The 24,262-nt window shown below is 38.4% G+C and overlaps 1 protein-coding gene across 2 annotated transcripts in view; it reads right to left on the bottom strand.

Moving 5' to 3' along the window:
• The window catches only part of capn15 (calpain 15), a 60,021-nt gene extending 36,461 nt beyond the window's left edge, over positions 1-23,560 (bottom strand). Inside the window, exon 1 of one of the 2 annotated variants that reach the window (XM_038301033.1) lies at positions 23,238-23,560. Coding sequence is in view for 1 of the 2 variants with exons in the window: in XM_038301032.1 (XP_038156960.1) it covers positions 16,179-16,357 (179 nt within the window). In the remaining variant the exon portion in view is untranslated. Of the gene's footprint in view, positions 1-16,178; positions 16,358-23,237 lie in introns of those variants that run through there. The other variant, XM_038301032.1, reaches the window with a different exon arrangement.
• Positions 23,561-24,262: the final 702 nt, after the last annotated feature.

Genomic DNA, 24,262 nt, shown 5'->3' with positions numbered 1-24,262 from the left:
TATTCTGGTGTTAGACAAATGCACTCTGAGTCCCAAATTTGTCCTGTATTTATCAAGGACATCCATCTTCTTCCATTTTATCCGGGGCCAGGTTGTGGAGGCAGCAGACTTCCAGACCCACACACACCTCCTCCAGCTGCTCTGGGGGACCTAGAGGCGACACCAGCTCAGAGACATAGTCCCTCCAGCGTGTCCTGGGCCTTCCATGAGGCCTCCTCCCAATAAGACATGCCTGGAACACCTCCGGATGGAGGAGACCAGGAGGCATCCTGAACAGTTGATCAAGTAACCTCAGCTGGCTCCTTTCGACGTGGAGGAGCAACGACTCTACTCTGAGCTGCTCCCGGGTAACTGAGCTCCTCACCCAATCTCGAAGGGTGTGCCACCCTGCAAAAGAAACTCATTTCGGCTGGTTGTATTTGCAATGTTATCCTTTTGGCCATTACTCAGATCTTATGACCATAGGTAAGGGTGAGAATTTAGATTGGTCCGTAAGTCCGTAAATCTAGAGCTTTGCCCCCCGACTCAGCTCCCTCTTCACCATGATGGTCCAATACAGAGACCGTATCACTGCCGAAGCCGCACAGATCTGTCTATCGATCTCACGGTCCATCCGTCCCTCACTCATGAACAAGACCCCTTGTCCATGTATTTAACAAGGACAAATTTGTTAAATACAGAAAAGGGAAGAATAGAGAACGCACAAATAAAATTGAGCATCATTAAATTCAAACAAATATTAACTGGTGTTCGCAATATTATAAAACGTGGCAAGGACGAGTAAAGAGGAACATCTTTGTAGGAAAATGTTGGATACCCAATGATTATGTGTGCTTCCAGAAACTAAAGTTAAACACAGAGCTACATGTCACTGAGACTAGAGTAGAAGTAAAGACAGGATTAGAAAAGCAAAACAGGCTAGGAGAGGCAAAGATTAGCCAGTGCAGGAGAGAAAAAAAAAAAAAAAATCTAATCTGCCTTCTGGGGGCATACAGGGCAGTAAATCCATATACAATGGCCACCTGATTAGAGTCAGGGAGACAGCACATGGAGAGGAGGAGCCAGAGGGTAGGAGAGGAACGAAGGCTGCCTGCCTCTGAATGCAAGAGTAGAAATGCCTGAGTCTCACTGACTGACTCTTATTAGACTGGGAAAAACACACAGGATCTCTTGTACTTAATATTAACACCTTTCTCTTCGCTTGGTGAATTTTAACACAGGGCAGAAAGGATCAGCTTAAGGTCATGTCAGTTGCAGGCCTCAGTGGATTTTGAATGGAAGAGTATGTTAATTCTGAGAGCATGTTTTTATAACTATCCATCTGGGGAATAAATCGCTAAAGCCAGAAGCTATTAATAAATTTAACAATACAAAACAGACAGGGATGCATCCATCCTGTAGACTGACTTGTACGTGTGATTCATTCTGCGGGCCTGCAGCTCAGTCAATCTGAGGTATCGACAGTGGGTGTAGCTGGGCTCTTTAGAGGCAGAGCGGCACAGCTGGATACTTTTAACTCTGCAGGAGTGAAGTTGGAAAAAAAAAGCCCAGCCTCAAGGGAAGGGACAGGGTTAGAAAAAAAAAAGCCCATAAATGTCACTGTCACTCAGGCTGCTCATGTGTGAACACCAACTCAGAGAAGGTACTGCGGGAATATAACCAAAGTGGAGCATGAGGTGCTAAGAGTGAGAATGCTGCATTGCTCTTCAAGTTGATCCCAGAGGGAAACATGTTGGGGCAAAATTAACAGAAGATTCTAAACTGGTTCAGTCTTATCAAACTTTTATGTTTTGGTAGGAAAACCACAATAAGATCAAGGCACCATCCAACATGCAGGCAACAGGGTCAACTACCCAGGTTAACATCAAAAGCATTCAAACTGCACATTAATCCAAAGCTAACGTTTTACTGGTCGCTAGCAGCCGTATTGTTACCGACAGTATATAACTAAACAAAAGCTGTTAAGAGTTTTTTTTTGCTATCACTATTATTGTTATCACAACAAATACCAGTTTATAACACTTCATTTCATCCCACCTGCCATGTTTTTCCATGGGATCCTAGAGAAATGAGTTTCTCCATCTGTATGGAATTCAAGTTATGCGATACTGAAACATAAGTCCCATTTACACTATCCTCTGGAAACTGATCCGTGCCGAGCACGGTTCCTCACCTCCTAGTGACGATCTACAGTACTACTGCTCTCAAAAATATGTATTATCCCTTAGTTATGAAAGTACACTAACCTAATATTTCAATGAATAACATTATTCTATCCTTCAATAGATATTTATTTAACATCTAATTATTTCCGTTGCTTTGTCTCATGTTTATGGATTTTCTTATTTTAGGTAAAACATTATCATTCTTTACCTAAAATAAAATATATTAATATTATTAAAATTATAAATATATATATATATATATATATATATATATATATATATATATATATATATATATATATATATATATATATATATTTTTTTTTTTTTTACTTCTTTCTTTTTTTCAAAAAATAAAAATGTTTCAGTTGAAACAAAATCATTTTCTTTGAGACCAGATGTCGTGGAATTTTCCATTCATTTAGTAAGCCCCAATGAAGCCAGGCTGGCCCCACCGTTTCCCCCTTAGTAAATTAGTTGGATTTTCTTAAAGATATATCTACATTAATAAATACATGCATGTATTAAAGAGCGACCAGTATGACATTTTCAAGCCCAAAGCTGATACAGACTTGTTGACACCAATCAAATTGATCCCAGATATGTTCGGCCCATTTTTTTTCCCCATCTTCTTCATCCATTTAAACAATAGCAATCTCACAGTGAGAACAAAATGTAAAAAAAAAAAAGTCTAAATTCAAAAAGAAATTTTTTTTTCTTATCTAACGAAATATCAATAATGAATAGCAGATGGAGGGACTTACATGGCTGATGACTAGGCTAATGATTCTGCAAATTTATGCACATGTTGGTCGATAACAATACAAGAAAACAACTCTAACATCGGCCAAAAGTATTGATCAACCAATGTATCCATCTATTCCCTAATATTTATGGGCACTGTCTAATTAAATACCTAATGTTTATGCATCATATATACATTAAAGTTTCTATATCATTCTGTTTTAAACCTTCCAAAATTAACTACAGGCGCATTATGAAATATTAACTTCAACGAATACGTTGTAAAATATTAGATTTCGTTAAGTATTTTATAACAAAGAAAAAAAACCTAGTAATTATCTGTCAAATAAATGTGTATATCCTTCCGACTTGGGTTACTGTAATAAATCTTTTAATGATACTTTAATCTACTGAGATGAAGTATTGCATTGGACCACCTTAGCTAGAGATCCCTGGACCCCACTTACTGTTAAGGAATGTTTTTGTTGTTCACACTCCACTAACTTCCTTATAGCAGTGTGCACAAACACACAGACACACACACCTTTTGTCCTTGGCTCTATGCTAAGTGGAGAGGCCTGAACTAAAAGTGCTCACTTCAGCTCATCGGCTCCTCTGTGTTGCAGACCTGGGCTGGTAGCCAGGTGGCTTAGCGAAGAGGGAGACAGCAAAGGCAAACCTCACCTCCAGACACCTAATCGCTCTTCGCTGAAGTACTCTGTGCAGACCACTGCCCATTCAGCTTCTGCTGCTGCTTTATATTCACTTAAGGAGCAGGTTTTATGCCTGGAGAATTTTATTTTCAAAGCTTCACCATATGAAGATGTTCTGAAATTCAGCAGATCATTTTAAAGGGTATGAGCTTAAAGTTTTACTGAAATTAGAAAACTTCTAAAAGTTTGGAGAAACCTAAATGGGTGAGATGTCTCTGGGAAAGCTGTTAGGTTCCAGATAAAGGTGCCCTATGAGAGGGCAGAGGACAGCTGAATGCTGCAGTGTGAACAGCAAAACCCCCGATAATGATCACTGGGCCGAGACATATGACAGGCGGCTTGGATTCCGTCTACGATTTAAACTCTGCTGAGAGATCAAGTGAGCCGAGCCTTGCCAGTTTCTTCCAGCCTCACTGTGAGACATTTGGCCTTTGTGCGACAGTCATTAGCAGAGCCATTCTAAGGTTGGCTCTCAGCCCGGCGCCTCTGGGAAAAGTGTCATACCTTTCCTGGGCAGCGGGGGCAGACTCTCCTTAAGCACATGAAAAGAATGAAAATGAAAATGAAAACATTTAATATTCCGTTTTTAGTTACATGTGTAATGTTTTAAAAAATACAATGGAATGACAGTGGAACTAATATTTCCACCTGCATCTAAACAACTAAAATATATTTTCAGTGCTTTTTATTTTTTTCTTAGTTGTTTAGGGTATGAACATTGACAGAGGACCGGGTAAAAACACAGCAACTCTGCTGCTCAGAGAGATTATGATGGGATTATACACTGGGTGCTGAGCCATTTTCTACAAATCCACCTCCTTTCTGCATTTTAAAACAGACCATCTCATACCCGTATAAATAACCAGTGTGTATATATGTATCCTGCTTGGCAGTTAGCGATTTTGATTAATTATGGAAGCAAATCCTAATTAATCCGCCTAGTGGTAAGGGCATAGAGCTTGGAATCCTGGGGTTGTGAGTTCAAAACCCACTTCTACAGACTGCTACTTTGGCTCTCTGAGCAAGACGCTTAATCCCCAATTGCTCCCTGGGCAGCCCACTGCTCCCCAAGAGGATGAATTAAATGCAGAGGTCAATTTCTATAATGTGAGATCAATAAAGTTAAAGTTTTTTTAATTTTAATAAATATTTTTATCACATTAATCAGGACTTGGGGATATGGTTTCCCAACAACAATGACAAATGAAATTAATTACTTTTAACTTGCTTTAATTTGAACCATCCCCTGTGGGAGGGAACGTCTGTTAACACACAAAATTCAAGCCGTTAAAATACATGTACAACAATGTTTAGAACCAACAATGATAATATATTAAATTAATATCTGCAGTGACTGGTGTTGCACAGTGAACTAGTTTTTCTAGAAGTGTAATCTTACTAAATAGAAACAATTGATTGATGTAATTGACTAAAAATCCAATAATTGTTTAGCCATTCCTTCAATATATATTTATCAACTTGCTCATTCATTTTAGGAGTATTCACATTTCTCTTTATTTCTATAGACTTTGAGAGTTCTGCTGAATTCTTATGAAAACCAAGAGCAGGGATCGTAATCAGACGAAAATAACTATGAGCATTCTTAAACTGCTAAAAACAAAACCACTTTACCTCTCAATTAACTATAAATATTTTTTAAAAACACTTTAAACCAGATATCAAAGCAGGGACATAAAGTCCTCAAGATGGATACAAACATCAGTGGTCACTACTCTGGTTTATTATCTATAAAGTGACCAGACCTGTAAAACAATGAAATAAAAGGACACGATTCTTTGTACAACCCATCAATCAATGGATTTTCTGGGTTTCACAAAGTCTGCTGTGGTATATGCCAATCAGGTGCTGACAACACCAGAAACATTACGACATAAATAAGCTTAGAGACGGGAAATGCTGGAGGAGAGGAGGCCTCTATTACAAAACCTGACATCAAATTTGATCCCTTTCATGCTCTAATCAAGAGTAGAATGGTAAATAAATATTCAATTAAATTTATAGAGCACTATTCCACATATGCTAAACAATCAAGGGACTTTAAAGTATAGCTACATTCATCAAATTACACCCTAAAATGTACACACATTCATAAACAGATAAGCACATTGGCCATAAACTTGGGGTCAAGTTCCTCCCTCAGTCAAACGTCGACATGTGACGGCAGGAGGTTGGAATCAAACCTAAATATTTCAGACTGAAAGAAAAGTGCTCCTCCCACAGACACAGCCGTCCTTCAATTAAAAAAGGTGATTAGTTAAAAGGCTTTATGTTTGAGACAAACAAACCAACACTAGACCTAATTTTGATTTTTTTTTTCTCTGGCCAGTAGATATAGGAAAAAAACGATATATTACTGGAATATGAGCAAATTTAGTCAGAACATATTTCCTTGTTTCGAAATGTGAATGATGTCTCAAAGGAACTTTCACGCTTTTTTATCTTCATTATCTTTTCATGGCATCAAAACTTCCCTTTATTAACAGCTCAAAGTGCTGGCTGTTTTAACAGGTCGCTGATTAAATATGAACATTCACAGCTTAGTGGGAATAGACTCATTTCAATTTTTTATAATGAGAAAAACAAGAAAAAACTATTTTCAACTAGTTTACCTGAATCCCTATCAAGAGTCCCTGATCATCCCACTAGAACCAAGCCAAACTTCTTCTATGTTTGTTATACTTGACCCTGTGTCAGCTGACATTTAACATATCAAATCGTCTTCACTAATGTATGTTCTACTACAATAAACGTATATAGTCATTTAGGTATATACACTGAATGAATTATTCAAATGCTAATGTGACATTAGAAATTCTCTGACAGGACTGACCTCCAGAATGAAACATAAGAGGGCTGCATTACAATCTTTATTTAGGAAAGTCTTAACATGCAAACACTTTCAAAACATCGGTTAATAAGGATTACTAAGCTCATACATAAATGTGTTGGAGGCCAAACTGTTGAGTCACATCTGGAGACCTTGAGAAAGTCTCCAGATGTGACCTTGATCACCTGTTTTATAGGTGCATATCTGTAGGTGTCAGGAATGCAGGGAGGGGTTTTTAATTAGCAGCAGGTGGTTTCAACCTTTGCTCTCTGATGGCCTCATTATGTTAGCTTTTAGTGTTTCCCGTTTCTTCCATTTAACTGAGAGCTGATGCCAGCTGTGAAGTGAAGGACTTGAAGTGAAGAATGAAACACTCAGAGGTTCATGTTTCTTTAGGGCAGACCAGCTGCAGATTATCAAAGCAACTTCCTGGCAAAAATAATGTATACCCATTAAAATATTCCACTTTGTGTCATATTAACCACAAACCCTCAATGTATTTTGTCATGGTTTTAATGGGTAATTGATACGTGGGAGTTTGAAAACTACTTTTTTAGGTTTCAGTTCATTTTATTGTATTCATATAGTGCCAGTTCACTACACGTCATCTAAAGGATCCTTACAGAGAGAATTGAATCTGATCATCCAGTCAGATTGGCTGAAAGGTTTCTTTACCAGAAAACCAGCTATCGACTGTACAGGAATCTCCCCCTATATAAGCATGTGGTTACAGCATTAGTTTGCACTGTGTAGTTGACTCTACAGCAATCCCTGGTACTGAGCATGCATGCTGGGACAGTGGACAGGAAAAACTCCCTTTTAACAGGAAGAAACCCCCAGCAGAACCAGGCTTAGTGTGAGTGGGCATCTGCCAAAATTAATTGGGACTTAAAGGAGACAGGAGCAGGCATACAAAAGGAACACGAAGCACTGATCCATAAATACTTTGTTTTAGGAGATGGGAACTTTATACTAGCTCCTTAGATCGCAGTCTAGGAAAGAAACCATTTCCACCACGATGACCTAAGCAGTTTGTTAGAGAACTTTAGAGAGCAAACAACATCATAAAGACCAAGGAATACAGCTAGTTAGAGAAAACACTGTTGGGAACATCCAAAACTCTGGACACCTCGCTGAAACTACAGACAATAGAAAGATCATGGACAACCATTTAAACTGACAGGACAGACAAGGATACATCTTAATAGATTGATGGGTAAAAGTTTTTTAGGCCAGTGCTAATATCCACTATTCTGAAATCATTCTAACCGATTCCCAATATGTGCTGCCGATTCTAGGAGCCAATATTGCTTTTCCTTTTCTCTACTTATTAAAAGTGAAGCAATAACAACTCTTGCATATCTCTAAAATTAAAAAAATAGTAACTAATCAAACTAAACTTTAAGTACAGCTTATGTGGAAAAAAATATCTGTTGAAAGAGAAACTGTTTGCTGTGCCTTTGATACATTTAAAAAACATCAAAGAGTAGCAAAAGGACAGCCGTTATTGTCCAGTAATACAAGGATTTTGGGACAATTTTAAAAACAAAATAGAGGGAATATTGAAAGTAAATGTGACTCCAGAATCTGTGGTATTTTTATTGGGAGCCATACCTAAAAGCAGATATAATGCAGATCAGAGATATATACTGAGGGTTCTTTTACTGGTAGCACAGAAAATGATTACTTTGCACTGGAGCGATGCAAAACCACCAACTTTAAGTCAACGGTTGAAGAGATTGAAACATGTTTATACAATGGAGAGAATGACTGCAAGCCTGCAGCTTACTATGGACATTTTTGTACAAAGATGGACTTGTATTTCAGAATATCAGGGTAACTGATGGAGAGGAACATGGGATAAGATGCTAGAGCAATGAGAGGTCTAATGGAATTCCACTATGGGAAGAGATCCTGCTTGGTCACAGATTACAGATTCTGGATGATGTCTGCTGTGCCTGCTGTCATAATTGTGAAGATTTGTTGGTATTTTGTATTTGTCGTGATGTTTACTACTTGAGTTTAATGTCAGGAGATATTATGTAAAATTACTAAAAGCTGTTGAATAAAAAAGAAAAAGATCGAGTACTGTCTGCAATTTTTCACAAGCCGAGTATTGGTCACAGAATGAAGAATAAAGTACTCTGGTCAAAACTTTTTTTTGTCTTGTTTTTTAACCTATTTGCTAGGTTTTATGGAAATGCAGCATTAACTCCCAAAAGAGAGCGTCCTTACAGAGAAACACAGGAGCAGCCTTATGCTGTCAGAAGCCCTTTATTAAGCAGGGACCAAACAGTTGGTGGGAGCAAGATAATGGGATACTCTACGCCTATTGGGGCAAAGGTTCACCTTTCAGCATCACAAAATATATCAAACTCTTTTTTTTTAAAGAAACACCAAGTATCAACAGAAATATTTTCCTTCTACTTCCTACTGTAGAGCTAATTGGTGTTGGTGTTTCATGCAAATAAAAATCCCAATAAAAATGCATCACAGGTTGTAATTTAATATAAGAAAAAGGGACAAAAATTAACCACATTGAAAATCCACTATAGCACTTTATTATTGAATAAAGCCTGTCCACAGAGGTCTGATGGATGAAAACCTTTGAAGATTCATTGGGGGCAACCTTTTCATTTAATAATTTACTCCCTCCAAAGATTTATCCATCTCTTTGAGGGACCTGCAAGGTTTGGGTCACAGAAATGAGTTCTACCTTCCAAGGCCTCTTTCTAATCTTCCAGGTAATAAGTTCCAGCATGGTACAAGTCATTAATCAGCCGCCACGGGTCCAAAATGATATGCAAAAATGAAAAAGTTGGGAACCGAGCCACTAACTGCTACTTATCTGCAGGGAGTATCTAGAGCCAAGACTTCAGCAGCAGACAAAGAGCCTCTATAATGACAGAGTGAAACTTGGTGATGTGATACAAAAGGATTGATGACAGAGACGCTGTAGTCACAAGGGACAGCCCAAAGATAACTGGGGAAGCTTTAATAATGTGATGAGAAGACAAACCTCGGAGAAAGAATTTAATGGCGTCAGGGACGGAGACATAAAAAGTCCACTGCAAAAACAGCTCTTTTGAAGGAGTAGCTTTAGGCAAAGACATCAGTTCTTTATAACAGTGGTTGATGCTATACGCCAAAACTGGTTTAGAAAACTGAACAAGCATGCCTCTGTTACAAAAATAGAACATGATAAAGGAGGTCGGAATAATGCAGAAACAAGCTATTCAAAGGAAATATTAGATAGTAGTATTAGATTATTTGCTGGTCATTATGAAAAGGCTGGCAAGAGATTCATAAGGCAGGCTTCCACAGAACCAGAACATTTAGACATAACATATTCCTAATGCTTTGCAACTAACATGAAAAACCTTAACTACAATAATGTTGACATCATTAGTTCACTGTTAAAGGATACATACGTTTTAGCCAATTTAAGATAAGCTTTCTACATAGTTATTAGGCAACAGCAGGGGATAATATTTTCCAAGATCTGGACCATCGTTCATGAATCGTAGTGTTTATGTTTCTTTCCAAAAGTTGATGACAAGGTGGCCTGTTATGTCTCACATTATGATGAAAAATATTCAAAGACAGGAAAAAACTAAATTGCAGGTGAGGAAAAAGAGCAGCAGTTCTCTTTAGCGAGCTGACTTTTAAGGCTGTCCTACATATCACAAATGCATCATCACTGAAAAAGTAATGTAGGCCCAAAGGCTGGTGGAAATACAGAATCCATTGACTAAATGGCATTGAGCCCAAAAGCGGCATTATGATGTAATATTTAGCTTAGCAAATATCCACACTTAACACACAACAGACCACAAAGCTAAAGCTCCATTAGACTTGGAGCTAAAAATCTCGTCGAATTACACTTCTCCAAATATCAACATTTGCAGTACAGCAATGGAGAGCTTAGGGGGAAATTTAGTGAGATTTTATACTTCACATGCCTTGAAATAACCTTCTTCGTGCCAATAAAATATGTACATGACCAACTGGCTTAGTTTTATCTATCCTGAATGCCCACAGCCAATGTTGTGCCAGTTCATAATTAAAAAGAACGAGCTCAAAGCTCAGTTCACACAGATGAAAATGTACTAGCTCATGTTACTAGTTCACTTTTTAAAAGAATTACCAAGTTAACAAATTAATTCCGAAATTAAGCTACATTTCTACACAATAGAACCTCATTTCACCATTTAGATGTGTGATCATAATCAGAAATGGAAAATAGTCAATGCAGTCAAGGTATTCTGTATGTGCAGTGAAGCCTTTATTTAGCTAAATTACGCAAACATACAGGTACATTTAGGATCTGCTGAAAAGATCTGTATCAACAACGATTTCTTATGTTCCTCATTCAGTAGGATATTTCCCAAGATAGCTCGATGCGTCGCTTTAAATTTTCAGCGAACGTGGCTGACATACGGACTTGTTTGTTAAGTCCTGGTTTGCACAGAAACATGTTTTTTCTGCCCGAGTCTTTCTTTGTTAGTTCTTAAAACAAAAAAACTGGCATCAGAAATACCAGCAGATGAGTCTGAACCGCACAGACTTTCACCAGCAGTACACATACGTGCTGTAAAACCTGACGTTACCAATGAAAAGTGTCGTTATTAATTGAATGCAATTGTGAGCTGAGTGTCGTTCATTCTGCTCAGAGTGAACGTCGCTCTTGTTTAAGTTCATTACTTCAAAACTGATGTGTTCAGTTCACCGTTCACTAAAAATATTAATAGGTTCATTAATGCCGTCCTGCTAGGGCTGGAACTAATGATCATTTTGCTAATTGCTTAATCTGTCAATTTTGTTTTGATTAATTGATTAAAAATCAGATGTCAAAAGGTTCCTTAAAGAAGACTTTTTACAAAATTACACAATATGAAACTAAAACTTTTTCACTTGAGAAGTTCTAAATAGAGCTTATTGACAGATGAAAAGGTAAATACAAAATATTAATATATATTTTTTATAATTTTTGTACAATTTCTCCTCTATGTGGGTCGCTCTTTCAGCTAAAGGCATGTTTTAGAGTCTCTATACTCCCATTAAGTTAATCAATTACTAAATTAGATGACAATTTTTTCACAATCAGTTTGACTAATTGTTTTAGCCCAAGGTCATGCACAACACTGCCCACAGCAGACGTATATTTTTTGCGGCTAAAACGACAAATCTTACAGAAAATGTGGATCAACTGTAATTGATATCATCCTTACAATATTAAGTTGAAATGTTTATCAATAACATTACAATTACATGATGTTTTTATACCATGTAGCTTTACTGGGCGTGTACAGCAACAGGTTTGGGCAGGGCAGTGTCTCCTTTTTCTATGCGACTTAAAAACTAGTTAAACTCCAGTTAGCATTGCTCTTTTTGTGGTGCCTCATTAAAAGGACGTCATACCATAGGAATCGTATTTCTTTAACAAATGAGACTGGAGTGCTGATAGGAAAGTGTTGGGAAGGCTAAAAAGCAGCAGAGTCTGACCCCTGGCTTTGCCCTCTGTGAATATTTCAGGAGCAGAGCTCATTTTTGATATGTGAATCTGTCAGCTGAGGAGACAGCTTTAGACATTTGAATCTTTAAACAGAGGAAGCTGTCTGACTGCGTTTCAGCTGGCGTTAGCAAAGAGCAAAGCACTAGGAAGCTGGGATCTCCACAGCCAAAAAGATGAGGAAGACAAAGGAGATGGCAGCCTTGTTGCTCCGCTGTGGCTCTAATAATATAAAGTTCCTGGAGGGTTTTTAATCTGAGGAGTCTGAGCACTGCTGACAGAGTGCTGCCATCAGCCAAACTGACGCCTCTCGAACTGACAGAACAAAGTCAAGATTTACTCCTTGTTATTATAAGCATGTAATCCTTGAAAACAAGGAAGTTTTTTTCCACAATGAAGCTCTAGCTAACTGGGTTATACCAAACATCTTTGATAAAGTTCAGAGGAATTTTCGGAAAACCTATGCGGCATGTCTACAGATGTTCGACTTCGCCTGCAGTTTTGTCTCTTTGCCTCAGATTGCCAGGAATACCATGTGTGGTCTTATCTGGGGCCTGATGGAATTAGGTTACTGAGCATATGCTACAGATTTCCATGGCAACAAGAATAGGGAAATCTGGAATCAAGTCAGATAAAGTGCCAACAGGCAGTTTTTGTTGTTTTTTTTTTCCCAAGCATAGAGCATAACTGCTCTGTTTTTCAAAGGAAACCACAGCGGGTAAACTGCTGGTTGCCAAATTTATTCTGGAGACGATGCAGGGGGGGAGCTTTCCTGACGCAGACCTGTCTTCATCAGACATACCGAAATTATTTAGACATAAACACTGCTGGTGAACACACTTTTGACCCAAAGTGGACTGGTTTTAATCCAATTAAAGAAAGGACAGCCGGTGGATGGGTTGGTAATAAAAGCCATAATTCGTCACAATGGGACAGTGAAGACACCAGGAGCGACTCCTTAGAGCCTCAAGCGCCTCAGATACACAAGCAACGGAAGACGCTAGCCGGGAGTTGCTGAAATAAAGTCAATCACGGCAGCATTGTTCACCGTGCAATACACACAGCTACACTGAGGAGCCTTTAATTAAAAGACAGCCAAGACTGAAAAAGCCAAAGCAAAGAAATACTGCAGCTCTCGCCACAACAGGTCTGTGCTATAAACACAACTTTCCCCTGGAGTAAACACACAAATACTTCCCAAAAAAAATGAAAACACCCCAGGGATGAGAGTGCTGAAGCAGTCTCCAGAGTTTAAAAAAAAACAAAACAAAAAAACAAAACAGAAGGGGAAAAAAAAAAACCTAAAGAAAAATGTTTTATGGGGCAATTTATTAGACAAGATAGTGGATGGGAACAGCTGAAAATAAACCGGGCCGTAGTGTTCTGTTGTTTCTACATTTCATGCTCTGTCACAGCTCAGCAAAGCTTGCCTAACGTCGTTAGGCTCATGCAGCAGTGTGTATACGTCCATAAGAACCTTATCAAACCTGTGTGTGAGAGAGGCTGAGTAGAGCCAGAGGAGAAAGCATGTCCCGAGTGCGACTACATGGTCTTACAACATCTAATACAGTAAACCATGGATTTGTTGGTGTCCCTCTGAGCCCTGCTTGCTGAGGTCATCAGGTCATGTGACAGTGGTTATGTGGTCGTTTCTTTAGGGTTAAGGGTCGTTATAGGGTCGTTTCTTTAGGGCTACTAGCTGCCTTTTTCCAGGCAGCTAGTAGCAACAAGCGGGGGGAGGGCAGAGCTACACTACTCCATTATTCTCCCAAGGATTCTTAATGGATATGTATATGTTGAGATGCTCGGCCGATTCAGAGATGATGATTGGTGAAAATAGAATCTGGCAAACACAAAAAATGTGATTAAATTTAGTAAAACTTGTCAGACAACAGGAGCCGCAGAAAGATTTCATATAGAAATTGAGCTGTGGTTAATGGATCAGTGTTTAAAAATTGAGCCAAATAAAACAAAGCCTGTCTCTACTTTTAAAGATCTTCCAGGCCAGGAAAGCCTTTACTGTTAAATGTAGAGCAACAGCGAGGCAAGCATTGACAGCAGGCATCAGGAAAGATGAAAGCCCAACTGGAGACGGATGCTGAATAAATAATGGCATCCATTGTGGGGAAATGTGATCGGGCTTTCTGAAAATCAATAACTAACAACCAGACCATGATGCCCTGAGTGACTCAGCAACAACTTCAATATACTTCAAGCAGTCGATACCAACTGCCTGTTTTAATTCTGGGAGACATGACCAAAAAAAAAAAAAAAAACAGCTCCAAAAACATAAAAATGAAAAAAAATAAGACATGTTAAAGGAAACCTCTGTAGGGTGGTTGAGAAGATAACATATTGGTAAAACAATCTGTGTGACCTGCTGGTGGTAAGCAGCATATTCCCAGTTTTCACGGTTGACTGGTATTCAACGAGTGAATGGAGCAAAAGATTACTTCGGAGCGGTATTTATTGCTAAGAAAAAAAAAATCTTCTAATGGGGTGAAACAATTGTATTGGTCCAGATTTCCAATAAATAGCTTGGTCACTTAAGAGAATGTTACTCATTTGCGCTTCAAAAATGTCTGCAAGTCAAAAACAAAATATATATCTCAAACCACTGCTTACACTATATTCAATGTTTAAGTGAGTAGGATTCTGAATAAACGTGCATTTCACCTCTTGATTGTGATGTAAGATGTTAAGAGATCAATTTACTATTACTTAGCAGTAGTAGTTGTTAAAATGGGCAACATTGCTCACCTCCCAGGGTAGTATTGTGTTAGGGGGCCTGGAGAAAATGTTTTTGACCTCATGAATAAAAGAAAATACTGCAATGCACATTGGCTGGCCAATGACCTTAAATTTTAATGTCAGGATTTATAAACATTGCTGAATTAAGTGCAGTATTTGTAAAACTAACCACCTGAGGCAATCACTGCAGAAACTCCTTCCCAGTCCATATTTGGTAGCTCTCTATCAGCTGCGCTTATTAAAAGGCTAACCATGGTTGCAGAAGAACTTAAAGGTCCCGTTATATTGTATGTTTGAAAATAAAAAAAAGGTTTTTTCATTCATGCAGGATAATTCTTATCAGACTAAGCAGACAGACTTAACCAAACCCCTTCTTATTCAGGCCTCCTATAGACGACCTTGCAATGCAATAAAAGGGTTAAATAGGCCATTTATAACAAATGAATAATCTCTATTCTGATCAATTCCTTCTTAATGCTGAGTATTGTAGTCCTGCAGAAGGTGAAGTCTACCTCAGTCTTTGTCAGACTAAAATGTTTTATTTTATTTGAGCTTTCTAAAGGAATCTGATTTACATTCAAGCCCTTTTAAAATTTTCAGCTTAAGATGTTCTCTATTACATGGTTTCAGATTTATGAACCCTTTATCATTGTTGTCAAAAGATAAAAAAAAACACATCTCAATGTTTCTCACTATCAAGACAACCTTAGATTAAGATCAGTAAGGAAACCTACAACCGGACATAATTATTTTACATCGCCTACAGATTATTTAAACTATAGACGCTGCCTATGAACCCAGCGTAAAAAGGATGAGCTTTAAAGAAACCTTCATGAATAAACCACCATGATTATATTTAAACGATAAACTCAAAGCAGAGTAGAATGTTAGATGATAGGTCTTAAAGTAAACTCATATTCAAATTATTCCTGGTTTCCTGCTGGTTTTATTTTGTTTATTTTGAGCAAACAGGGGTTAGATCAATCTATCTGTATAGGCAATCTACTAAAAACCTCCAAAATTGTAGCAAATATTATCCAGCTGAGCTAAAGAACGAAGTGGAATTTTGCTTCCGTTAATCCGGCTTAGCCAGATTTTGGATGCATGATGGCCAAACATCAAAACGAAGGCTTTGATTAGATAAGCACCGATGAACCTGTGGGTGGGATCCACAGCAAGCGGAATCATTGAAGCATGTCTATAAAAAAAGAAAGAAAACTATAACATTTATTTATTTATTTATTTCTTTAAAAGGGCGATGAAGACCAAGTTTCACTTTGCACCACGATGTGTGGTAGAAATCCACTGAACGTAGCTCAAGAAAGACTTTAAAAGGTCTTTGTAATTTTATGTTCTCACCTTTAAATCTGAGCAAACTTTTTACTTCAACCAGACCTGGTTGGTGCCAAATGCACTCATAGTACTGGTTGAGCGCTGGTTCTTACCTGCGCGCTCTGTGCGGCAGAGGGTGTTGGTGCTGCCTGGTGATGAAGCTGGTGCCCCACAATGGACTGCTGTGGCTGTTTCGTAGCCAGCCCACAGGGGGAGTTGATGGGTAGGAGGTAGTCCCAAATCCATGGTCCGACTCAGTCTCCGCAGCCAGAGATGAGGCTGAGCTCCCCATTGCCACAAATATAGACGAAATAGAGTCTGCTTTCTTTCCGAAACGTGAATCTGTCTGCTTATATTTTCCCCGCAACGCAGAAGCTGGCAACGGATCCAGTGCTGAAGCAGGCGAAGCACTGAGTTTCTCAAAAATAATACAGAAATCCTCTGCAGCTCAGGTAGAAACAAGTCTGCTTAAAAGGTGTAGGGGATTCGGTAAGCTCCAACACTGACTACATTTCTCAGAATTTATGCAAAAAAAAAAAGCAATTCTACTGATTCAGGAGGTTTAAGTGTAGTTTTTCTGATGCAAAGTCCTGCAATCCTCCCCTTGCATCCGTTCTGCTTGGGACAATCGGCAGCAAGTGTTGGATGTAGCATATGATAAGTCCTTGTAGGCTCTCCCTGTCTTCTCTATCATGCATGTTTAGGGGATCAGCTTTAAAAGCCATAAAGATTTAGAAACATAAATCTGCTTGCAAAGATTTAACAACACAGCAGCACAAACATTCATCCTGCAGATCAATTAAAAATGGCTGAAAGTAAGATATGGAAGTAGCAGTCCTTTACCAGAGGGAAACTAAACGCATTGGATTTTAAGGGAGAGGTTTTGGCAAAACTACAAGTATGTAAATACTGGAGTCTCCCCTTTCACTCATCCAGGCTGAGGAACAGCTGCTGTTGAGATTTAACAGCAACACATCAGCTGCATTTCTCTGAAGGATAAAAACTCCATGCATTAAATCTTATTTTAAAATGTTCTTGTATTTACAGGATTGCAGCTTTATGAAGGGAGTTTTAAAAAAAGTTATTTTAACTGCAAGAGCAGCTCTACAATGAGTCCTCCAATAAATGAGAGCGGGTGCTGGGTGTCACGCTGCGGTCCTCTGGCAGCTCAAACAGCGGGGAGATGATTCTGCTTTCCCGCTGAGAGCCGCAGCTCAGTATCGCTCTGATCCCACAGACACCGGCGGCCCGGCCGGTCCGCTTCCTGACGGCTCTCTGATGTCAACCTGCTCGCCGGTCATTGTGTCTCAACGCCTAAACAGCTAAAACCCAAACAGCCAAACTTCAAAGGTTAAGCAGGGAAAGGACAATGGCTTCATCATTAATTAGGTGATCCTGACAGCTGCGCACCGGTAACACAGGCTTTCCCTGCCTGATAAATAATCCCAGATAAAGCAGCTCTTATAGCCAGTGCTAATGTTGCTCTTCTCCACCTACCAGCGTTGTAGAAATCCCCCCCAAAGCAACCCCAACTCTTATATTTTACCGGCTTCACCCGCGTCTGCGTTCATGTCTTATTACCGAGCCGTGCCCTGCTTCATGTTCGGCTGCATCCTCGCGCTCCTGACCCGCTGTTGCTTTGCTCAAAACATCCCATAATACCGTCCGAACATCCAGCAGCTTAGCATCCCGTGGTCCGACCATACATTTCCCCCCATCGTTTTAATTCTCCCTCACTGGTAGCAGTCTGAGCGCAGTGGACCAGGATGCGATCTCCTCCAGCGGATTAGCGGAGTGTCAGCACGGCGCATGCGCACTGGCCTTTACCAGCAGAGAAAAGCTGCGGGGCTGCGTTCAAGAGATTTAAATAAAAGCTCAACGCCGAGGGCTGCAGAAGGATGACTCTCCTCTCCTTAAGGTGAATGGGACCCCAGTTTATAGACAAATTGTGCTCAATGGAGAATGCCACTTCCCAGGCGGTCCAGGACTGGATAGAGATCTGAGCTGAAACTAATGAGGGGAACCCATTTAGCTGGAGCCCATTAGCACCAATAACCCCTTCAATTATAGTTGTTTATCCATTTATCTATCTAATGTCATGCTGTAGAAACGAGGCAGCAAATTAGACTATGTTTTTTTTAATTTACACTAAAAAATTGTCATAAGAAAAACACCATTGTTTATTGTCAAAGGTGTCAAGTAACGTCTCTTTGCAGATGTAATGGTGTGAAAAATTCCTATTTTACACACCTGATGCTAGTGAGTCTGACCGAACTATATTTATACTGCAACACATGCAAGATTTCAGCATGATGGTGAGCCATTTAAACGCGACACCAATAGCAAAGCAGACAGTGGTACTTTTAATTACTATGTTAATAACTGTGTATAGGTCATTGGACTCATAATGTTTCAAACCGCAATAAAGATCTTAAAGGAATAGTACACCCAAAACATGATTAGCCTTCATTTCTACTCACCCCCATGCTGAACAACACTCTGGAGTACTTTTTTGATATCTCAAATGCATCTGGAGATCTGGGAGGCTTCTTGCTGTCTGCTGACATTCAAATAATGGAGGTGCCCAGCGCCCGAGGCAGAAAGGTCCATAAAAGTCCACAAAAAACGTTTCAATATTCCTCCATACTGCTCGTCCAATGTATTCCAAGTTTCCTGAGTGGGTAGCATCCAGAATTTACTCGAAACGAAGTCATTTAGAATGTTTTGAAAGCATAAACAGTAGTGTATAGGATTTCCTGAAAGCGCGCACATGCGCGATCACGGCGCTACGGAAGCCGGCAAACCAAACCAGCGCATTCAGCTCGGCAAAGAACTCATGCTCTTCCTCAACACTGAAGTCCTCAGACATTTTTCTTTCGTTGTTTCTTTCTTTGCACAGGTAAACGGCACATTTCTTCTTCTACGCTTGCATTATTGGAAGAGCAGACGCTGAATGCGCACTTTCATCTGGTTTGGTCTGCCGGCTTCCGTAGCGTCGTGAGCGCGCATGTGCACGCTTTCAGGAAATCCTATACACTACTGTTTATGCTCTAAAAAACATTCTAAATGACTTCGTTTCGAGTAAATTCTGGATTCTACCCACTCAGGACACTTGGAATACATTGGACGACCAGTATGGAGGAATATTGACACGTTTTTTGTGGACTTTTATGGACCTTTCTGCCTCGGGCGCTGGGCACCTCCATTATTTGAATGTCAGCAGACAGCAAGAAGCCTCCCAGATCTCCAGATGCATTTGAGATATCAAAAAAGTACTCCAGGGTGTTGTTCAGCATGGGGGTGAGTAGAAAATGAAGGCTAATCATGTTTTGGGTGTACTATTCCTTTAAAAGAACGATGTATTTGAGTATTTTATTTTTTCCCCTACCATTTGGGCATATGGGTAACCCAGAGCAGAGATAAAAACCATAAACGCCATGTACAATGTGTTAGCGACGATGGATGTTTTTCAGCCAAAGTTTCCTCCTTTTTCTGGTTTTTGATTTCGGGCCAAGATTTAATTCATTTCTGTGCATTCCTAAAAAAAAAAAAAAACAATCACTTCAACGCTTTTAACAAGTTCAACTGAAAATAAGTTTGAACTTTAAATATGACAGGGGGGATCATTTTGTAAACTTGAAACTAAGTTTTCAAAACCTCAGTCGATAACCTCAGTCTAAACTTTTAACATGGACTTAATAACATCTGGGTTTGTTGTACTGGAAAATGGCCTGACACAATAGGTTACACAAACTACAACACTGTGTCCAGCCTAAACTGATACTGGGGGGGGCTGTACAGAGAAGGGTTAAACGAAGGACAGTGGAGACACTCATCATTGCTCAACTGTCACTGCGCATTACTTAGGGAAGCCATCAAACTTTTCCTATCCTCTGCTCTCTTCCACTCCAAGTATCTTCCTTGGCCTCATTTTTCAACAGGGTTCAGCAGCAAATTAAGCACATAATGCAAAGCCATATTCATATCACAAGAGCTCATTAAATCACATGCTTGTCTATATATCTTTCTTAGCCTGTAAGGCAGTGAGTAACCAACGCTGCTCATGCCTTCTTATTTGCCAAGACTATTGTGTAAACAGGTATACCCGTACCATTTAAACCAAGAGCCAGTCCGCTGTACAAAGACCCAAACTGGTTTGTCTGGTATAAACTTCTGTTGAAAATTCTGCAGAGCAAGCATGCTAATGGGTATCTCTAACAAGATCAAATACAAAAGCTGCAACGCTACGCATAACTCTTCTTTTAATAAATGCAAGTTACACAACAGTATCTGGGTGTGTCTGTTTAGGGGAAATTCTCAAACACATTCACAATCAGCAAAAGTAAGGAGGAAAAAAAAAAAAAAAGTATTTCACTACTGGGTGAACTCCTACGGTTTATGGGCCATAAATATGGAGAGAGGCTTAAGGAAAGTAAGGAGACTGCAGCTCTTTGTTACTGGGATGCACCTGTCTGAAGACCACCTGTCCCCCTGCAAGTGTCAGAGATGCAGAAGCTGACACGGTCGGTGCCACGGGGAGCGGTTGGATTTCATTTTAATTCTCAAGAGGACACACTGGGGAAAAGAACGGGGACGTGAGGATGTGAGCTAGTTTCATGGTACATTGCAGATTTTTTTTTTCACCCCAATATCCTGAATGACCTCAGCCTTTTTTTCCCCACCCATCTGTCCCAGCAGGCATCCACGCTAGAAACACACAAAACAATGTATCCGCTCCATATTTGATCCTCTTGGAAGTAATAAAGTTTAATTATTCGTATTTCCTGTAATAATACTTCAACTGGATCATGTGCTTTTAGTTTTCCATTGAAAAAGTTAGTTATTGTACCAAGCTGAGTTAAAACAAACCAACTAACAAACGAACCAGCACACACATGCTTTCACAGATTTTACACACAATAAAAATGCTAAGCAAATATCAAATTTAAGGACCAAAACGTGCCAGGGAGCCACTCCAACTTTACTATGCAGACCACAGAAAAGAAGATCAGGTTTTTCTCAGTTGATCACTTTCTTCCCCTATATTTCCCCACTATAACAGAGAAAAAAAAGTCTCAGATCCAACAGAAAATTAAGAAACTATTGGATAATATCTGTTGCGCAAAATCAGAATAGTGATTTGATTAGGGCTGAAACAATAATCAGATTAATCGTGATGAATTGATTATTGAAATAATCGTCAACTAATTTAGTTATTGATTATTAGTCAACTGGAGTGTAGAGACTTTAAAACACGCCTTTAGCTGACAGAACCACCCACCTTGAGCAGCAATTATACCAAAAATATATATATAAACATTTTGTATTAAGGGTAAAAAAAAACAAAAATTTTCACCAGTCTATATGCTCCATCCAAAACTCCTCAAGTGGTAAAGTTTTAGTTTCATCTGCTTTAATTTTGTAAAAAAAAAAAATATTTTAGCAGCCTTTTCCTATCCCATTATTAATCGATTAATCGAAAAAATAATCGACAGATTAATCGATTTTCAACATAATCGTTAGTTGCAGCCCTAGATGCGATTGTGATCCCGGTTTCAATCAACCCACATTTTCCACGAAACAACGAGCTAAGCCTAAAAAGTTTAAAGACTATCTAACTGCCCAAAGTACGCATATTGTGATTGTGGAACACAATAAAATATCCAACAAATCACTGTTGAAACAGATGTACTGTTATTCAATACATTATGTGGCAAACATTTAAAATATGCAAAAAGTCTGAAAACGTCATGTAAAAAAGAAAGAGCATACATGTTATAGAAAGGAAAAATATAATGTGATCGCAAACACAAGGAAACCAATACGAATTCTATATTAAAAAGTATTACTAAACCATCTTAAACATCAGTTCAAAAGGTAAAATAAAAGTAGGCGTTAATAGATTTTAATGTAGACACCCCGCCCAGATAGAAAGTAAAAATCCTAATTAATAAATGTGCTACTCTTACTGAAATAACAGGCATAAAATGGTTGAAAACACAAGTATATGCAAAGGTTAAACAGCACTAAACGATAAAAAAAAACTTGAAGACGAGAACATGTATAAATGTCAACTCCTTTATCATTTATATTCATAGTAATATAGTTATATTCAATAGATTGGAATAAGCTTTCCGATTGGGATTAGTTTTTGGTTTCAAATTAAAACTACACATTGAAACCAAACTTTATTAACTTTATTAATATGAATTAAGCTCATTTGCACAGTTTCTATCTTAGTCAGTTAAACAACATGCTGTTGTCATTTTATATTTTGAACATCCCTGATGTTGCTGCTATTTTTCAAATATCCATTACTGTAAACTGTCCATAAGTGTATATCGGTTATTTATTCTCCAGGTGCAGTTTAATATTGTTAAAACACTTTACAGCACAATATTTTAGTGTTTATCTTTTAACTCTTCACTAGTATGTTATTGTTATACATTTTTAAAAATATATATTATATATAAAATATATTTTCCTAGAATATTTTTGCTGCTGTAACACCAGAATTTCCCCATTGAGGGACAATAAAGGGATTTTCTATTATATTCTATTCAACATACTTTTCATTTTTGCCCTGATGTTATATTTTAACCTTTAATGTGATGATTCTAACATAATTCTATAATCTACAAGAGAAAAATGACCATATTTAACAGAAATAAAAACTGAACATATAATTTATAATTATTTTATATAATGTAATTCTATATAATGTCGTTTACATTGTGTATTGAGCTAGTTAAACAAATGACAATAATAATTTAAGCTATTTGATATGACAAAGGGGGACAGTGCTGAAACATTGATGTAGATAAATTAACTACTATAATTAAAAGAGATTATCTTTAGCCTGAAAAACCTACATAAATGCTGAAGTCAAAAGGCTTTAATCAGGGTTGAACATCCTAAACATACAGGACTTTTTATATCAATTCTTTCTACGGCTGTAGAATATGATGTTGGTTTAAATGTTAGTAAATATTTATATTTGTGGACTAACCGTTGACCTGAGAGACCAACCTAAGCTACAGAGAATCCAAGTGAAACGCAGACGCCGGGGAAACACTGTAAACAAAGACTCTTTCAGACATTTGGCCGACATTTTTGACCCTGCTCTATAGCCGTTTAATAACTAATTACACTCGGTTAACGTTTATTCTCACCTGGAGTCGGACAGGAAGCAATTATTCCCTCTTTCTCAGTCGTTTCTTCGTTAACTTTTCCCAGCCATAGACATGTTAAGTTCCTCTCCTGCTCTCTGTTATTCGGTCACTTTAACCCTTCCGGGTTTCAGCTCCGCGCTTCCCGCTGCAGCTTCATACTCCACAGGTTTCGGTGAGACACGTAGAAATATGTGGGTTATTTCCACTCCGTCAGGTAACAGCGATAATGATGTGACCGCGTAGATTTACCTCAATTAGCCCAGAAAGGAAGGGAGAGATCTACGGAGCAAATACGGACTTCGACCTACGTAAGTCACGTAACTTGGCCATTACGTGACGTAACCGTTGACAAAAAACGGAACGTATTGTATGTCCCTACGTAAGGTATATTCAAGAATTCCAAAATGGGGATACTACATTTCCCAGGTTGAACATCGACATTTCAACAAGGATATCCGGGTTTGACCTCCGTCCCCTTTAACACATATTAATAGTATTAGTTATTTTAATTTAGACCATGTGAATTATAATATTTTCTGTTTCGTGGCGATCTCATACTGCATATGGTTTCCGTTTAATAAATTTTATTTATTTGCGAATGACTACAAAAGCGACCCCACATTGCAATATGACGGATCTCTGGCTCCACCTACTGGTAACAAATATGTTTGCAGTGTGTGGTGGGGTCTATTGTAACAAACGACCCTTTTCCTAGATAATACTTTTACTTATTTATTTATTTTTGCTTGTGTAATTCCTTTTTTTCTAATTTGTTGCCTTAGCTAAGACATAAGGTCACATTTCCAGATGTTGGTGTAACAGTTTCAGTTGAGAATCTTCACTTCTGAATTCACAGATATTGTTTTATTCTGTTAATTTTTTTTAATATAAATTTGGACCAATCCAGGAAAAAGTCACACTAAAGTCACACACAATACTACCAAATGATATATTTTCTAAATTAATATGACTTATATTTTCTTTTTTTGTTTGTTTTATAATACATATTTATTAAATTGAGCATG

Source organism: Cyprinodon tularosa, unplaced genomic scaffold (genome assembly GCF_016077235.1).
Source record: "Cyprinodon tularosa strain WSP-4 unplaced genomic scaffold, ASM1607723v1 ctg46, whole genome shotgun sequence".
Lineage (NCBI taxonomy): Eukaryota > Metazoa > Chordata > Actinopteri > Cyprinodontiformes > Cyprinodontidae > Cyprinodon > Cyprinodon tularosa.
The sequence above is the reverse complement of the archived record's forward strand: the minus strand, read 5'-3'. Positions and strand labels throughout refer to the sequence as shown.